This window comes from Phyllobates terribilis, unplaced genomic scaffold, assembly GCF_046119375.1.
Source record: "Phyllobates terribilis strain yellow unplaced genomic scaffold, ASM4611937v1 Scaffold_3__8_contigs__length_932513732, whole genome shotgun sequence".
Lineage (NCBI taxonomy): Eukaryota > Metazoa > Chordata > Amphibia > Anura > Dendrobatidae > Phyllobates > Phyllobates terribilis.
The window spans coordinates 903580273-903598014 of NW_027362763.1; the positions used below are offsets into that span (position 1 = coordinate 903580273).

At 37.4% G+C, this 17742-nt stretch overlaps 1 protein-coding gene across 7 annotated transcripts in view; it reads right to left on the reverse strand.

Annotated features, from left to right (window-relative positions):
* Nucleotides 1-17742, reverse strand: part of ADGRG6 (adhesion G protein-coupled receptor G6) — a 217112-nt gene that overhangs the window by 5193 nt on the left and 194177 nt on the right. For 6 of the 7 annotated variants that reach the window (XM_073672747.1, XM_073672745.1, XM_073672752.1 and 3 more), the window contains 7 exons: nucleotides 16080-16189; nucleotides 15202-15329; nucleotides 11990-12258; nucleotides 10607-10712; nucleotides 10100-10383; nucleotides 9645-9746; nucleotides 9044-9202 (listed from right to left, as the gene is read on the reverse strand). In XM_073672747.1, the coding sequence (XP_073528848.1) occupies nucleotides 9044-9202; nucleotides 9645-9746; nucleotides 10100-10383; nucleotides 10607-10712; nucleotides 11990-12258; nucleotides 15202-15329; nucleotides 16080-16189 (1158 nt within the window). Of the gene's footprint in view, nucleotides 1-4833; nucleotides 4881-9043; nucleotides 9203-9644; nucleotides 9747-10099; nucleotides 10384-10606; nucleotides 10713-11989; nucleotides 12259-15201; nucleotides 15330-16079; nucleotides 16190-17742 lie in introns of all 7 variants that reach the window. The other variant, XM_073672748.1, reaches the window with a different exon arrangement.

Consider the following 17742-nt stretch of genomic DNA (forward strand, 5'->3'; position numbering starts at 1 on the left):
CGTATTTTACTTACGGAGAGAACATGGATCAATATTATTTAATAGAGCAGTTTAGATGATTGTCTTTTCACTCGGACCAAGTGTCCATGTGAAAAATATTGCACATGCACTAGCCTCATCTGGAATTTAGATCAGACTTGCCCATTAAACTCAGCAGCTGCATTAAAAAAAAATGTTATACAGGCACCATTCGTATGACATCTTTTTTTATAGATCCATTGCAATTATTTAAATAAGTTTTATGGGCACAAAAAAAAGATCTAAAGTTCCAAAACTCATCTATTACTCTTATATTTATTTTTTAGCTCCCATTCAGCCCCCTGAAGCAATCCTTCTGCTCTGTTACTATTTAAACTTTGAACTTCCTGACAGTTCTCCCTTTCTTCTTCTAATCTACATTTCATAACGGTCAAAGCTGTATCTGCCCCACAGCTCTCTCACTCCCACTCTCAGTGCCCACTCACTCCGATTACAAAGCACCATCCTGAGCCTTCTAAACAGTCTCAGAGAGTACTTTACTATTATACTATTTTACTGTGGAGGCTGCACTACTTCTGTGACTTCTACTCTTTCTCCCTGTAGACCATATTAGCAACTCACAACAGACTGAGGATCCCTAGCCATGTCCACCCCATAGCATCACAATGGAGAGCACATGGCTTAGGGTTGCTTGTTGAGTCCTGCCTTCTTTAGGCAGGCCTGTGCTTGACTAAAAGGCTATGTTCCGATCAAAACACAAAGAGAACATTTCTTTTAAAAAAAGTTTTCAGTGTTGGACAACCCCTTTAATGAGTAGGCAGTAAACATATAGTACATATAGTACATACACAACCATGGTTATTGAACCCATGACTGCTGTTTTTTTGCACAAGGTTAGAGGAAATTGGGTTTTATAAAGTTGGGAAATTTTCACCACCTGACCTTTCCTAACGATGACAGTGAACGAGTCGTAATTCTAACAGGCTAATTAAGGTCTGAAACATTGGTCAAAGTTATCTGAGCACATAAATCTCCAAGGGTGCCCAAACCTTAAGGCTATGTGCCCAAGATGCAGAAACGCTCCGGATTTTTCCTGAGCGTTTCTGCATCTCCCTGGCAGAAAAAATGCATGCGGATTGTACATGCGTTTTTCCTGCCAGGGACATGCGGATGTGAAGCGTTCTTCACATGCATTTCTGCATGCGGGTTGACAAGCGCTTTCCAAGCGATTTTAGCATCTCTTGGAAAGTGCTTGTCAACTTGGTCACACTATATAAATCCATGCAACCGGCATGGATTTATATAGTGTGCCCAAAAGAATGTTTAAAAATAAAAAGTAAATCTATACTTACCTTCCGATGGCACCTGCAGTCTTGCTTCACTCCGTTCTCCCTTGTCGGCAGATTGCGGTACACTGAAGGACCTGCCGACGTCAGGGTCGCGTGACCCGTCACATGACTATGACGTCCTCGCGATCTGCCGGCAAGGGAGGACGAGAGCACCGGGGGCCATCAGAAGGTAAGTATAATATTTATTTTATTTTTTAAGTCTCCTCTCCTCTAGACCTGGGTACCATCCGCACATTGAACACAAGTATTCTGCATGTGCTTATCTAGTGAAGCGGAATACATGCGTTCTAATGCAAGTCAATGGCGGTGAAACAACTGAAAATATGTCTTATATTCTAGGTTCTTCAAAGTAGCCACCTTTTCCTTTGATGACTGCTTTGCACACTCTTGGCATTCTCTTGATTTTCAGTTGTTTCACACTTTTTTGTTAAGTATATAATTCCACATGTGTTAATTCATAGTTTTGATGCCTTCAGTGTGAATGTACAATTTTCAAAGTCATGAAAATACAGAAAAATCTTTAAATAAGAAGGTGTGTCCAAACTTTTGGTCTGTACTGTATATATATATATATATATATATATATATATATATATATATGTATATATATATATATATATATATATATATATATATACATATATATATGTATCTTTCTTTTTTGGCTAAAATACAAAGGAAATCTGTCATCTTTAACTTTAGGCCTTTTAGAGTTCATTTCATCTTCAACTTGCTTAACTGTTCACAATAACAGTAATTTTGGCCAGGAGTGCCCAAACTTTTACATTCCACTGTATGTCTCCCTATGTTTCCCCAGATAACAAGAACCTAACGTTATGTTCATGATGCCCTAACTGTTGGCAGTATGATTAAAGTGACAGGCTGATTCTATCAGACCTTGTTTTACTGTAAAGAATTGCAATGATTTAGAGAAATGTGTTAAGTACTGTCTTAACAAGAAGAGTCCACAGAAAGTGTCTTCCTCTATCCTCCCTTGTCCAGCTCACTTTGACTAATTTAATATACTAATAGGAAAAGAAATGTCCATCAAGTTGAGCCAGGCGTGGAGAAGCTGGAAGGGAGTCTCCTAACAGACCCTTTTGCCCAGGAAATCATGAATGTTCTAACTGGTTTTCTATAAGGGTAGCATATTATACAGTCAGTTTAGGTTCAAAGTTTTGCTAGGGCAAAAAGCTGTAAAAATATATTGTACTTTTTGTCTGATAACAAGAATGAAAAAGATGCCATACTTATGATTCTGAGTGTAGCATAAACATATGGGCGGAAAGAGGAGGCAGATTGTGGGGGACTCTCCTCAAAAACAGCATTTATAAGCAGTGGACTACAGCTTTTGTGACAAAGACTTGGTAGAAAAACTGCACAATATATTTTATGCCATGTACCATAGTACCATCAGCTTTCTTGGACTGTCTATTAGACTGACAAATCCGCTTTAAAGGGTCTCTGTTAGCACAAGATGACTGTTCAAATCAAATACAGGCGTTTGGTGCATCTTGTCACCAGTCATTTCAAAGCACTTTCCCATCTGCTTGTTTTCCCTCTCTCCACCCCTTTCCTCTTCTTTGATTGACAGCTCTGGCTTCATAGATGGAAAACAAGAACGTGTGAAAGGGCACTTAAATGTTTGGCCGCACCATGATGCACTGGGTGCCTGTATTCAGTATGAACCATCATTCCGTGCTGACAGAGTGCTTTTAAGTATGTCCTAATCACAGTAATACTTTTACAATATATATATGAGATAAATGAGTATCATTATAACTGACATACGACAATGAATAGGAAGAAGGTTGATAATTAATATGCAAATGTTCATGTAATCATGTTATAAGCAATTATTATAAAATACATCTCATATTCATCAATATTGCATTAAGTAGATGTCCAAGCAGGTGACCATGCTGCTGTAATTGAGAGGAAAGAATTGTATCCAGAAAACATTCCCAAGAGCCATTGCAGATCCCATCCACAGTTTGTAGAAATTAGTAAGAATCTGAAAGCCCCTTTAATTCAAAAGGTCTAGAAAATGAAGAGATGTTGTTCTAGAAGAAAGCGACTTCACTTTACCCTTCTGGCTTATTCTGGTTTAGATTTGTGTTCCCCTTAGTCACTGTAACAATTTGATTTCTACGTTGTAGCAAAGGATGATTGTTACCTTCACTATACAGTTGTCTGCTCTATGGTAAAGGGAACCTGTCAGGACAATTTCACTTCAGAAACAAATGGAATGGCTGTATAAGTCAAAGTACAGCAATAAAAATGTTTTGCAATAATACAGTCTACGAACATTGAAAGATTCAGCTTTGAACAACATGCAAATTAGCCAGAAAGTGCTTTGGTGGCGAGTTGAGGCATTCCGAGTGCTTCAACATTCCCCCAATGCACTTTCTTGTTAGTTAAGCTTGATTTTTCATTGATGAGACACCGGATTACTTCAAATCAACTAATTTATTATGAGTATACTCAGGTAGGGAAAAGGGGAATAATCAATCAATGATTTCTCCTCTTTTTCCTGTTGCATGCAATAGTAGGAGCTACTGTTATCTTTTGGTAAATGGCCATATCAGGGCTTGTGGTGATATTTTCACGATCATCTGCATTTTTAAGCACTTGAGATAACAGGACTATGTGATAAATGCATGTTACAAAATGTTTTAATTTATGGTCGCAGAATATTACTTGACAAATCTGTCCCCAAAAATAGAAAATGTTTTTATTCTTTATAGTCCCAAATCTCAGTTTCCTACATGCCTGCTCACTTAAACCCTTAAGGACTCAGCCTGGTTTGAGCCTTTATCATATTTTTTTCTAGTATATAATTATTTTTTTATCTTTTTAAAAAATGTTTTTGTGGTTTTATTTTTGGAAGGAGGCTGTTTATTTTGTGATAGGATGTTAGAGGCAACTGAATATAGAGAATGCATGCTGACATCTCGGGGACAACTAAGCATTCACATATGCACTTACAATATGCATTCTGCAATATGCAGCTTTTAAGTCCATCTAATCCTATCACGGCCTCTTAAACAAGATTTAAGATTTGCTAGTTTAGGGTAAATTGTTGTATTTGAAATGCGTAATGAAGATAAGTATATTTGGTTGAGCTTCAGTTTTACCAAGTTTGTTTATGAACTAAGGCAATGATAATTAAAATCATATTTTATAAAGAAAAGCAGTGACAATGTAAAATGCATCAGCAATATTCATGGCTGTAATTAACACATGCACCTAATGAGATTGTGTAAAAAGCAAAAGAGCAAACTGAAATATTATTTTCACCGATAATTAAGCCACAAAGGAAGAAAAAAGCCATAATAAAATTTAGGAAATTCAGAGATGTGCATCAATGTCCTAAGATGAAGCAATGGAATGATCAGCAATTCTGATTAGAGAATGGTCCTTTCCATTGTATGACTACATGCAAGAGTACCCATCCCAGCTCTTGATAGATCATGCACCCAACCAACCTTACAGGAGCATTTACCTGGATGATTCCACCTCTGGTTAAGGGATGCTCTTAGAAGCCATTATCTATGCCATAAACATGGAATGTACCGGTCAATTTAGTAAGTAACAAACACGTTAGTGAAAACTACAAGTTGTAACACAAAATATTAAATGTACACAGTCAAATCCCTACTGACGTACTGTACAAGTAGCATTTTTACAATTAGGTCCAGAAATTTTTGAACAGTGATACAAATTTGGCATTCTAGCTGTTTACTAAAACATATTCAAGATACAGTTATATAACCAATATGGGCTTTAAGTGCAGACACTCAGCTTTAATTTGAGCGTATTCACATCCTAATTGGAGTAAGGGTTTAGGAATTACAGTTCTTTAATGTAACTGCCTCTTTTTAAAGGGATCAAAAGTAATTGGACAATTATCTCAAAAGCTCTATAATGGGCTATATAGGCTATTTCCTCATTAATCTATCATCAATTACGCAGGTAAAAGGCCTGGAGATGATTCCAGGTGTGTCATTTGCATTCCGAAGCTTTTGCTGTGCACGCACAACATGCAGTCATAAGAGCTCTCTATGGAAGAAAAACAAACCATCTGGCTGGACAAAAAGATGAAATCCATCAGACAGATAGCAGAAATGTTAGGAGTGGCCAAATCAATGTACCAGTTTGGTACATTCTGCAAAAAAAGAGCACTAGTGAGCTTGTGAACTAAAAAGGCCTACGGATGACAACAGTGGTAGATGACCACAGAATCCTTTCTATGGTGAGGAAAAACCCCTTTACAATATCCACCCAAGTGAAGAACACTCTCCACCAAGTAGGTTTTTCAGTATCTAAGTCTATCATAAAGAGAAGACTTCATGAGCGCAAATACAGAGGGTTCAACACGAAGTGAAAACCATTAATTGGCCTTAAAAAAAGAAAGGACAGATTAGAATTTGACAAAAACATCAAAAGAAGCCAGCCCAGCTCTGGAAAAGCATCCTTTGGACGGATGAAACCAAGATTAAACTGTACAAGAATGATGGGAAGAAGAAAGTGTGCAAAAGACTTGGAACAGCTCTTGATCCAAAGCACAGCACATCCTCTATAAAACATGGTGGAGGCAGTGTGATGGCACAGTTATGCATGGCTTCCAATGGCACTGGGTCACTAGTGTTTATTGATGATGTGACTGAAGACAAAAGCAGCCGGATGAATTCTGGTGTGTATAGGGCTATACTTTCTGCTCAGAATCAACCAAATACAGCAAGGTTAATTAGATGGCACTTCACAGTCCAAATGGACAAGAACCCAAAACATACTGTGAAAGCAACCCTGGAGTGTTTAAAGGCAAAGAAGTGGAATATTCTGCAATGGCCGAGTCAATCACCAGATCTCAACCCCATTGAGCATGCATTTCATATGCTCAAGACAAAATTTAAGGTAGAAAGACCCACAAACAAGCAACAACTGAAGTCTGCTGCAGTAAAGGCCTGGCAAAGCATCACAAAGGAGGAAACCCAGAGTTTGGTGATGTCCATGGCTTAAACACTTCATTCAGTCATTACCTGCAAAGGATTCTCTACAAAGTATTCAAAATTAACATTTTATTTATGGTAAAGTTATTTTGTTCAATCACTTTTGAGCCCCAGAAATGTGGATACTTTGTAGAAAAATGGTTGCAATTCCTAAACATTTCACAGGATATTTTTGTTCAATCTCTTTAAATAAACCTGAAAGTCTACACTTCAATTGCATCTCAGTTGTTTCATTTTAAATAGAAAATAGTGTAATAAATAACCAAGATTCAGTCACTGTCGAAATATTTCTGGACCTAACTGTATGTGCTTCGAATAACTGCAATCTTGAGCAAATTTATCAATATAAAGCTTTGTCAAGTCTTTTAATCTATTACTTAAATTATACATTCAACATCAGTTTTTTTCACTCCAGAAGTTATAAAAATGGGCCAATAGGAGAAATGTCAAAAAATAGTAAAAGATAAACACTGTAGGGATAAGGAATGCACCAGACCACAGGGTGATACCTTTCTAAAAAGATAAAATAGCTCCAGGCAATTTGCTAAGCGGGTTTAATAGGCACAACTGTGAAAGCTCAAAAACAGTTGTTGCTGCCCCGTGGCTGGGGATGAACTCCAGCAGGAAGCTTGAAGGTAAAGACAATTCACGGTTTGGGCTGCGCTAACTGGAATGAAGATCCTTGATCCAATAGTTAAAAGGAGCGGAAATAGTAAAAGAAGAATTTTCCTGTTAAATTTCCTATTCCGATTCTCCCCATTGGTCTTTGTTTACTTGGCTGCCGCCATGACTTTACTTCGACATGTGACTGCTGCAGCCAATCCCTGGCCTAAGCAATCACACCACTGAGGCAAGGGATTGGCTGCAGTGATCACATGTGTTAATGGTCTTTCAAAGCTGTAGCTAAGTAACCAAAAAGCTGCTGGGTTGCATTGCTATGGTGACACCAGTAAATCATGTTTTCTTTTTCATGTTATTTTATGCACTCATAATTTTTCTAGTGTTACACAACCCTTTTAATCTTCACAAGCTTGTTTATGGAAAACTAGATCTGAAATCTCAAGAATTATTGGCATTATGTTATATAGCTTTTAGGATTCTCCTCTAATACCTCTATAAGATCCTGGTTGACGAATTAAAGGATGAGAGGTATTTTGCTGAAGATGCACTATATCTAAAGGACAACCCAGGTAAATTGGTGGTACCAGAAAACAATGACAATATTCTTACTGAATAGATCATTTAACTTAATGGTTTACCTATGTTGTAGTTTATTTCTCTGGATAAAATAGAAAATATACTGGAAATAACTATAGATTCTTGTCTATAGGAATTGCATGCATAATTAAAGACATTAATATTTGTAATCCATATATTTAGCATAGACTACATATCAGGATATCAGATTTAGAATCTTCATTAGTTCACAATAAGATTTGAAATAACACATTCAATACATGCTCATATCACAAAGGTCAATATGGCATTTATATATTGCCATAGTATTACTATCTAGTTTTCAGTAACAGCTGATGTAAATGAAGGTTATAATCCCTTACTGCTATGGTGTATTATTATGTCATAGTCAGGGGGCTATACAGGCTCCATGAGATGGTAATATGTCACAGTAATCACCAGTGGGTGCAGGCTGTATGTAACAGTCATCCTCTCCAAGTAATGTCTAGAGTGAAAGATATGTCTGATTTCTTAACCCATTAGATGCAGCATTCGATAGCAACCATGGCATCTAAGGCATTAACTAGAGGGAAGGGGCACTAGGTCACCTCTGTCACTCCATTAGTGAATGATTTCATTATTCATCACTTCATGCCACCTTGGGGCCTAGGCAAGGTACCTGTATATGCCATCTGTATTTGCATATTAGTCTCTTCCTAAAACAGGGCCTAATAGGTTATTTGTTGATGGATTGTTGATAGCCAATAATACACTCCACTACAGGAGTTTTGCAGTGTATTATATAAACAATTATAAAAATATAAATAATGAAAATAAAGAAAAAACTATCTAAGTTTCTTTAAAAGGATTAGAGTAAAATATTATAAAACAATTTTTTTCCAGTGAAAATCCTCATGTTTTGCGCAAAATTAATGATATAGAGAAAAAAACTGATATTTTGTGCTGCACATTTATAATGTTTATAATAAAGTTTGAATATTATTTATATTCTGGTAAACACCTAAAAAAATGCCAGAAAAAATAAATATTATTTATATTCTGGTAAACACCTAAAAATATGGCAGAAAAATCCTAACTATCCACCTAAAAATGAGCTAATCAATGAGTTATATGTACCTCAAAATAATGAAAAATATAACTTTTCATGGAAAAATCATGCCTTAGTGAAACTAGGTTGACATAAAGTTAGAAAAATGGTTAAGGCTCCCAGAACGTGGTAAAAATAAATTAAATATTAAAAGTAGTAAAATATATGTTAATTATAGTTTAAAATGAACAGCCTAAAAAATAGTTGTTTTTCCTATTCCTCACCCCCCACCAAAAAAAATTTATTAATTATAAGTACCAAGTGATGGTACTACTGTAAAATAGGTAACTTGATGAACTTATAAAAGTTATGGCTGTCGAAAAATACAAACAAATTTCTAAACACAAATAATTTTTTTAAACAATTTCCCTGATATATATGGTAATAAAACAGCAACAACAAAAATAAATGAAACTCACCTGTGCTACTGTTCCTTTTATTAAAGAATGTATTCGAACTAGACTTTGATTTTGACGTCCAGTATGTAGAATTTGAGCCTATGGAACTAGAAGAAAGAGACTTCCCCAGATTATCAGAGCTGACCTTCTTTGTGTTATTCGTGGCTGTTTTACTCCAATCTGAAAAGTAAAATTGTGTCTGACTGTTACTTTACAACATTAAATTTTGGAAGAATAACAAAAGTCCCCCCATTCCTTGTAATGTGTTGTGTAAACACTAGTGATAAGCGAGCATGTTCTGTTAACCCTTTCGGCGAGCATGCTCGAGTGCTTGCCGAGTATCTTCAGCATGCTTGGGTGTTATATTTTAGTCACTCCGTGCTCATGATTTGTGACTGTTTACAGCTTTAATACATGTGAGAAATGCCTAAGAAACAGGCATTCCTCACATGTATTAAAGCTGACAAACAGTCGCAAATCATGAGCACGGAGTGACTAAAACATAACACCCGAGCACGCCGAAGATACTCGGAAAACACTTGAGCATACTCGTAAATCTCAAGTAACGAGTATGCTCGCTCATCACTAGTAAAGACCCAACGTACAATCATTCTGACTTTACCTGAATTATCTGGTAGTCGAAGTTTCCCACAGCACAGATGCCTCCTCCATTGTTTTTGTACATTTTCTTTTAATGCACAGTGGAAAACAAAAATGAATAAACCTACAGAGAACAAATAGATTGTTAAGAAGGAATTTAGCAACACAGGAATGCTAGAAACAGACATGAGTTTGTCTAGTTCAAACTATTACCTTGCAATGTTGAGCCAGACAAATACAAAAAAGTTTACTATTTTTTGTTTATCTTAGGAAAAAAAAAATGATGTTATATTTTGCCATATATTTGGCATTTAGCATAGATTCTTGGATTAATTACCTATTTCCAAATTATTATAAACAAAACATCTAATATTAATACACAAGAAAAGTATGCAAAAAAAGCATAAAAGAAAATACAAAGCATACAAACAGACATGACAATGGTTAGGACAAGTGCGACCATTTCATACACCGTACCTTGCAAAGAGTTGAATATGGTGAAAAGGTACATGAATGCTAGGGTGGCGTTTCCCCAAGCAAAAAAAGCAAAACCCCATGTCATCCCCAGAAGGAATGTCAGGCTGACAACACTGCGCATGTTCCGTAAAACCTCTTCTCTAATGCTGCGATTAGTCCTTTTCCCATTTCTTCCACAGATCTGTACCATCACCACGATGAACATGGCAATATTCATCAGGAACATGACTCCAAAATACGCAGCACAGGTCACATAAAAAACGATGTTGCTTTTTATCCAACAGCTGAAAGAAAGCAATTGCATGTGTAAATCTGCAGGTTGTAAAAGGTGAGATTTACTTAGGATTCTTCAAACAAAACCATGTTGTCCACCAGAAGGGTAAGCCATTTATGCTCAAGAACAATACTAGTAGAAACACGAAACAATCATAGCATTTTAGAGATAAGTGAGGAAAAGAAATCTATGCATTTATCCACAAAAATTTGTATTTTAATAAACATACTTACAATGCATCACCATTTCCATCAGAATCCTGCCCATACATGCTATTCCCATAGGCACTGTCTTTATGTGTACTTGCCAGAACAATTGCAACTACTACAGCAGGAACACCTATAACATAATTTATCAAGTTAACCTCTAATAAATAGGGAAACTGAATCATAGCTAATCACATTGTATAAACATTGCAGGAATGATAAGGAAGAAAATGAAATCTTTGCTAATCTGGATTTTTCCTCATGTAACTTGAAAAGAATACCAACCAAAGATGAAGAAAGAAAAATTAAAAAATAATAATAATGAATTTAAAAATGAAAAGAAAAAATAAATAAATGAAATTTAAGGTTTAACCAAGTCAATTGTGCCTAAATTACTTCGCAAAACTTTTGGACAGCTCAGAGTTACACAAAAAAATGTGCAACTTTTGACATTTCCAAGCCCGTTTCGCCCAGCTCCGCTAACCTTAAACCAGAAATTGTACCCAAGTCTCTGGTGCACTCCACCTGTCAGATTCTCTTGAATCATGAAGAGGCTTGTACCTCGTAATTATGGATGAGCGGACCCGTGAATGTTCGGGTTCGTCCGTCTCTCTCTCTCTTTCCGAACTGTGATCACCAAAACAGGCTTCTGGTAGAAGTCCATGTTCGGAGTTCAGCACCGGACACTGGGTATCTGGTACGAACCCTAATTTTTACAGTTTTGGTTCACTCATCTCTAATCGTAATGACTGCAACACACCCTCTCATCAAGACCAGTGTGAACATCACCAGTCTTGATGAATAGTGGCCTATATGTCTAAATTGAAGGAGATTGACCCATAAAAAGAAAGATGAGAGTTAATTCATAGAATTTTCATGCCTAAGGCATTAATATGATTATTTTCTAGTAAGGGAAGTCTCATCTGATCAAAAAATTCACAGAAGAGTAAATGGTCATTTTCACTTACATTAATTGTTGTACTTAATTAATTAAATTGTAGCCTTTATGTCTTATTCTGCAGATATTCATTAATGTCTTTAATGCAAATTATAGAATTTTATTCAAATAAAAAAAGTGGAAATTTCTCTCGAATAAAATTGAAAATTTCAGGTGTTTCATAGGAATAGGGAGGAAAGCATTTCCAAATAACCTAATAATAAGGTATCACTGCTGGACAAAGAGTGCCTGTATATAATATGAACTTGTAGGGGCAGAATATGCCTGTATACAATTTTTGTTTGTCTGCCACAACCAGGTAAATATTCTAATGAATTACATACATGTAAAAAAAATTCCATTGGGTGAATTCTAAGATTGATTTAGCATTTTCATCAGTTATAATAAATCATTTGACATTAATCAGGGTGTCAATATCAATATAGTGATACAATGTCTTCTAGATAACTTACCCCAACCAATAATGCAGAATTTTAATATATATCTTCGAATATACGTATTGAATACTTTTACAAGTGCTATGTACATGTGCACAGCTTCTAGTCCCATCCATGTGAATGAAGCTAAAAGAAAAAAATGAAGCACGGCTGCCACTGCTATGCAGAGCTCATTAATATCGAAGGAAGCCAACCAGCCATCCAGGAGGAAGAAAAGGTTCAGGAAGAGCAAAGCAGTGCTCAGGTTCATCAATATTTTCGAAGGGTAATCACGTCTGATTTTTCTGGTGAAAAAATATATATATTGTTACATTTTACACAGCAAATGGGTGTGGAGTATAGCGGCTGGAAAGAGACGGAAACAAGACTACACTGTCTAGAGAGGCTAGGACTCCATGTTTGGTCATTTATGAATCACATCAAAATTGCAGCATTACAGCAAATTTGTGATACAATTGAAAGATGTCTGATCACTGCTGCAATGCAAATTTCTAATAGGTAATCAACAAAATGGTACTGCAACAATTTTACCATTACAACCAGCATCTGACACAGGTGCCAAGGGCCCACTAGTAACACTAATTCTTGGAGCCAACTCTACAACTATATGCAAATGTTACTTGACCTTTGTTCTCACGTATTGGAATGTCATGTACAGTTACTACAAAATGGTGCAGTTTTAATCGTTAATAGCTTCAGATCCAAAACCGAGAGCCAGTTTATAAAGTATTAGAAATAAATTTGGCAGTTACATGTGAACTCGCCCTTAAGAAAGTTCCTTTGTGGAATGAAAACTGTGGAGAAAACTGCAACTCTCAGCAGGCCCTGAAGGTCTGCAGCTCTCAAGGTATGCTGGGAGTTAACAGTTCACTATGGAGGAAAAAGTGATGACAGATATTTTGAAATTAATTGTAATTTCCTAGAATGAAAGAACACATACTTTTGTCTGTATTAGGCTACGTTCACACATTCAGTATTTAGTCTGTATTTTACCTCAGTATTTGTAAGCCAAAACAATGAGAGGAACAGTCAGAGGAAAAGCATAATAGAAACACGTCACCACTTCTGTATTTATCACCCACTCCTGGTTTTGGCTTAGAAATACTGAGGTAAAATACTGACCAAATACTGAATGTGTGAATGTGACTGACTCGCCCCCTGAGCCGTGGGGCACCCGGAACTGGGCTTCTATGCGATGATGGGGGTAGTAGTGGCAACCCGATCCCGTGGCTCAGGGTGGTCAGACCAAATGCTGTGGCAGTCTATTTGTAGAGTTATGAATGTCCGACTACGCCACCCATGGATTGCGGTCAGGGATGACCGCCGCTGCAAGGCAGACCGCTGAGGCAGGTGTTGATGTGCAGCATAGGGATAGGATAACTCCCCACGGGAAGAGTGTAGCCTCAGGGCAGTGTAGGTGAACGCTGGGGGTGATGGTGCAGGCGCAGCATAAATCACACAGAGTCCAAAGGTGCAGTTCAGGCCTTTTACTCACAGTTGTTATCCAAGTCAATTCCGTCGGCAAGGACTGCCTGAGCCGTGCTGCGTCCACCAGGTGAGGGGCTCGGTCAACCCCCAGGCAATTCAGGAGTATGGCACAGGACCCCCTTCTATCCTTTCTCTGGCCTCTCATGCCCCACCAGTGACCACGCTTCTGTCCAGCTGCCTCGGGCCTTCTCTGGTAAAACTTGGCGCCAGTTTCCCTGACCCTATGTTGTGCCTTCCTAGCGGGTGTAGCAAGGGGTCGCACCAATAAATGATCACGACCTCCGGTTCTTGGCTGAAGGATGATTTACCTCCACCAACTTGGGAATCCGGTACCCTTCCACGGCCTGACCCTTCACCCGATATAACGCGGGCTTGCAACGGTTGCTGTCCGTTCTGCTCTCTTAGGGTCCCTTCTGCCTTCTTGTTTCTGGAGCCTTTCTACTCCTCTGTCTCTCCTCTTTCCTTCCTTCTCCTTCTTCTCTTCTCCTCTCTGGCCCCGGCCTTCTCTCTAGGCCTGCCTTGTGGAGCTGAGCTCAGGCCGAGCCTGTCAGCTCTCTCTCCCTTTCTGCTCTCCCTCTCTGAACTGAACTAAGATGGCTCCCACCTTTTATCTGCTTCTCTGGGTCTGAGCTCAGGTGACCTGCACCCAATGAGCTCCTTCCTATGCTCCAGAAACCATCCCCTACTGCTCCTACATCACTGGGTTCTCTCCCCCCTCCCCACTCCAGCCAGGGACATGGTCAGTTGTGCCTGCAATTATATGGGAGCACCGTCGAGCTGTCCCCCGGAAATGGGGTGAGTGTGTGTGTGTGCATGCAGCTAACTGAACCCTGGTCCACACTCCATCCTTACCTGAGAGTGGAATATCACACCTCTGGTTGAGGTGCAATACCCCTGTAGCAACTGAACCCTCGGGGCACTACATGACCTTAGTCTGCTGCATTGCTCTTGCCTCAGACACTTTTCTTGGGAGCCTTCTCAGTAGCCTGTGTACCTGGCCCTTGCATTGGACCAGGGGTACTCGCAGTTTTATGGGCCAGTAATAACTGCTCATACAGCGGTATACTCTGTGGTCTAACTGTATATAGCGCACCAAGTGTATTGTGCCAAGCACTGCTCATGTACGGGGTATAGGGCTGAGGCCCACTCTGACACAGGGGCTACCGACGGATTCCTGTGGGTCAGTCCGAGACCTAGTCTAAAATGCTGCATAAAATCTTGTATAACTAATTGTATTTGCAAAACACTTTGTAAATTGTTAGTATTGTACTCGCGCATACATTATTGGAATTTCTGCATTTAAAACTACACCCTCACCATTGTTTTTCTTCTGTAAAGCTTCACTTACATTATTTCTTACAAGTAACCACATATGAATTCACAGAGTGACCTAAAGAAATGGTTTCCAAGTGAGACAGCAAATACATTAAAATCCAAATTCCTGTGGTGGAGAATTTTTGAGACGCTGCGTTACTTTGACAACTTTACAAGTCCTGTCCTTTTAGATTGGATATGATACATACACACTTACTACGTTTATTCCTCAGTCTTGGTAATTTTGATTCCGTCTGAAAGACTAGTGTTCGTAAATTTTACCAATGACCCTATTATCAATGCATCAAATTATTAACTTTTCTTTTTCCACTATTTAATTATTTTTACGATTGTAAAAAAGCCCAATAATAATAATAATAATAAATGTCACAATGTTGTGCAAATGTTTGGATACATATACTTACTCAAATGCAATGTAAGTTAGAAGTGTGGCAGCTGTACATATGGCAGATATCCCACAGCCAATATATGTAATGAATGTTAATATTTTTGAATTCTGAGGGTCTATATATTGTTGTGTTCTCTGAAGGTCCTGCAAAAGATAAATATATACATAAATAAACTTTTCTTGTAGGATTTTTTTTAATTTAAAAATATTAGTGCAAAAAGATACACAAACACAGACATACATATATACACAGATATACATACATACATACACAGACACAGACATACATACAGTACATGCATACACACACATACACATACCCACATATACTCAGATATACACAAACTATTTATTTATCATTTATGTTTACACACGCACACAGGCAAACACACACATATACATACATACCAATATATACGCACACCCAATATATGCACACACAGACACATACATACAGATATACATACATACATACACACACATGTACCACATGCTCACACATGCACACATACATACATACACACACATACACTCACATACATATACACGCACACATAAACACTTTTTCAAACACAGACAAATAACTTGTGAAAGATAGTATTGAAATGTACAATAAAATCCTAGATAACCAAAATATTTAATCTAAATAAATCTGTTATATTGGTGAACATTTGAGACAACTTCTATCTACTTTTTAAAAATTTCTGTTAAATTCCATATGATTTCAAAGGAGAAAACCCCATAAAAATCTACGTTTACTGGGAAAAAAAACTCATAGTAAAGATAATGCAATCTATTCTCAAAACTACAAAGCAAACATTTTTTAACATTTTAATTATATTAATAATTCATCTTTATGTCCAAATTATAAAAAAGGTTCATTGACGCACTTACCATCAGAATACCAAAATGTGTGAGGTGATTGCATAGACAGACTGTCTCATTCGCATTGGATTCATTTATCAGTACCCTGCAGCCAGATTGGCTCCAGCCACCATTGCCAGCTGTTGAAAAGTAAGAATGAATAATCAGTCGTTAAGGATTTCTTACAACTGAGAAAACAAGATTGTGAAAGTTACATAAAGAAGCAAGGATCATATCTTAAGTTATTGTTACAGATTTTATTATATTTATGTTAAGCACAACATTCTTTATACTAAGTAGTAAAGAATAAACTGTCCATTTCCCTGGCGGATATTCAGAGTTTAGTTGATTTAATCACTTCCTTACACCTTAGACATGGGGTAATACAGGGGATAGTGTTATTTAATAAAATAGATGGTTAATCGTATGCTAATGGGAAATGTAAGGACTTAAACAGTAAAATAAGAGGAACGTAAGTTGAAATAAAAAAAAAATTAGATCATGGATTTATTTTTGTTTTTAGAATTCTATATTGTAATTTTGCTGATTAAAGCATATATATTTTTACACCACCAGTAGCATAGTATCTACTTTAGCTATCCATATTATTCTATAAAACACAAATACTTTATAAAATTGGTAATAAATAGGGTACATTGAAAATCTGGTGCCAATATCTCACCCGAGCAAGAGAACACTTCTGGCACTGTTTAGGCATATCTAATACAATATTTAACAAAAACCAAGGGCTAATATGACAATTGGAGGGACTATTGCACATAAACATACAGTATATCCATATTACAATGTATAAGCATCATGTATCAACATGAAATCAATTACTAGAAACTTGTAGCTACAAAAGATCAAAACTAACATGCACTTTGTAAAATAAAATCTTTAGCTACAGATACAGAGCACAATAGCCTCGATAGTGTGAACGTTATCATGATGACAGCTGTTTCAAGTGTACAATAAGCAACTTGCCCACTCGGTCTGTGGTTTCAAGTGCCAATGTGATTGTACAATATTTGCAGTGACAGTGCTGCTGCCTTTTCGAGGAACTTTTTATGGAGCTAAAAAATGAAGGATTGAGTATTGTATCTTTTCTGCATTTGGCTCATCCTATTATATGATGGGTTCTTACTTAATTTTGACATCGGATTTTTTGTGGTAGTTTTTTGAAGGTGGCTGGGCGTCCTGGTTCACAATACGTGTAGATAATTGAGGTGTTTTGACTTTGGCTTTGCAAAAGAATTGACCTCTTAAGAACCGTATATTTAAGTTTAAAAGGAACCTGATACCTGATTCATGCTGCCCAAATCACTGACATGCGAAAATAGAAATATGAAATTATTTTGGCTGTGTGTTTCACATACAATGTTCTGTTTGGGTTTGGTATGTTTTTCTTTTTAAGGCTGTGCGCCCACGATGCGTTTTTTAAGCGTTTCCGCAGCAGCAAAAACGCTGCAGAAACGCTTAGAAAACGCATGGTAGGAGGCCTGCCATGTTCCCCAATGATAATCCGCATGTGCTGTGCACATGCTGCGGAAATTTCCGCTGCGGGTTATCATTGCGGAAAAAAATGCAGCACTACCAATTATTTTGTGGAAGTGCTGCGTTTTCGCCGCCATTGTCTTGCATTGGAACGCATGGAATCCGCATCACTGGATCTGTACATGCGGAATCCAAA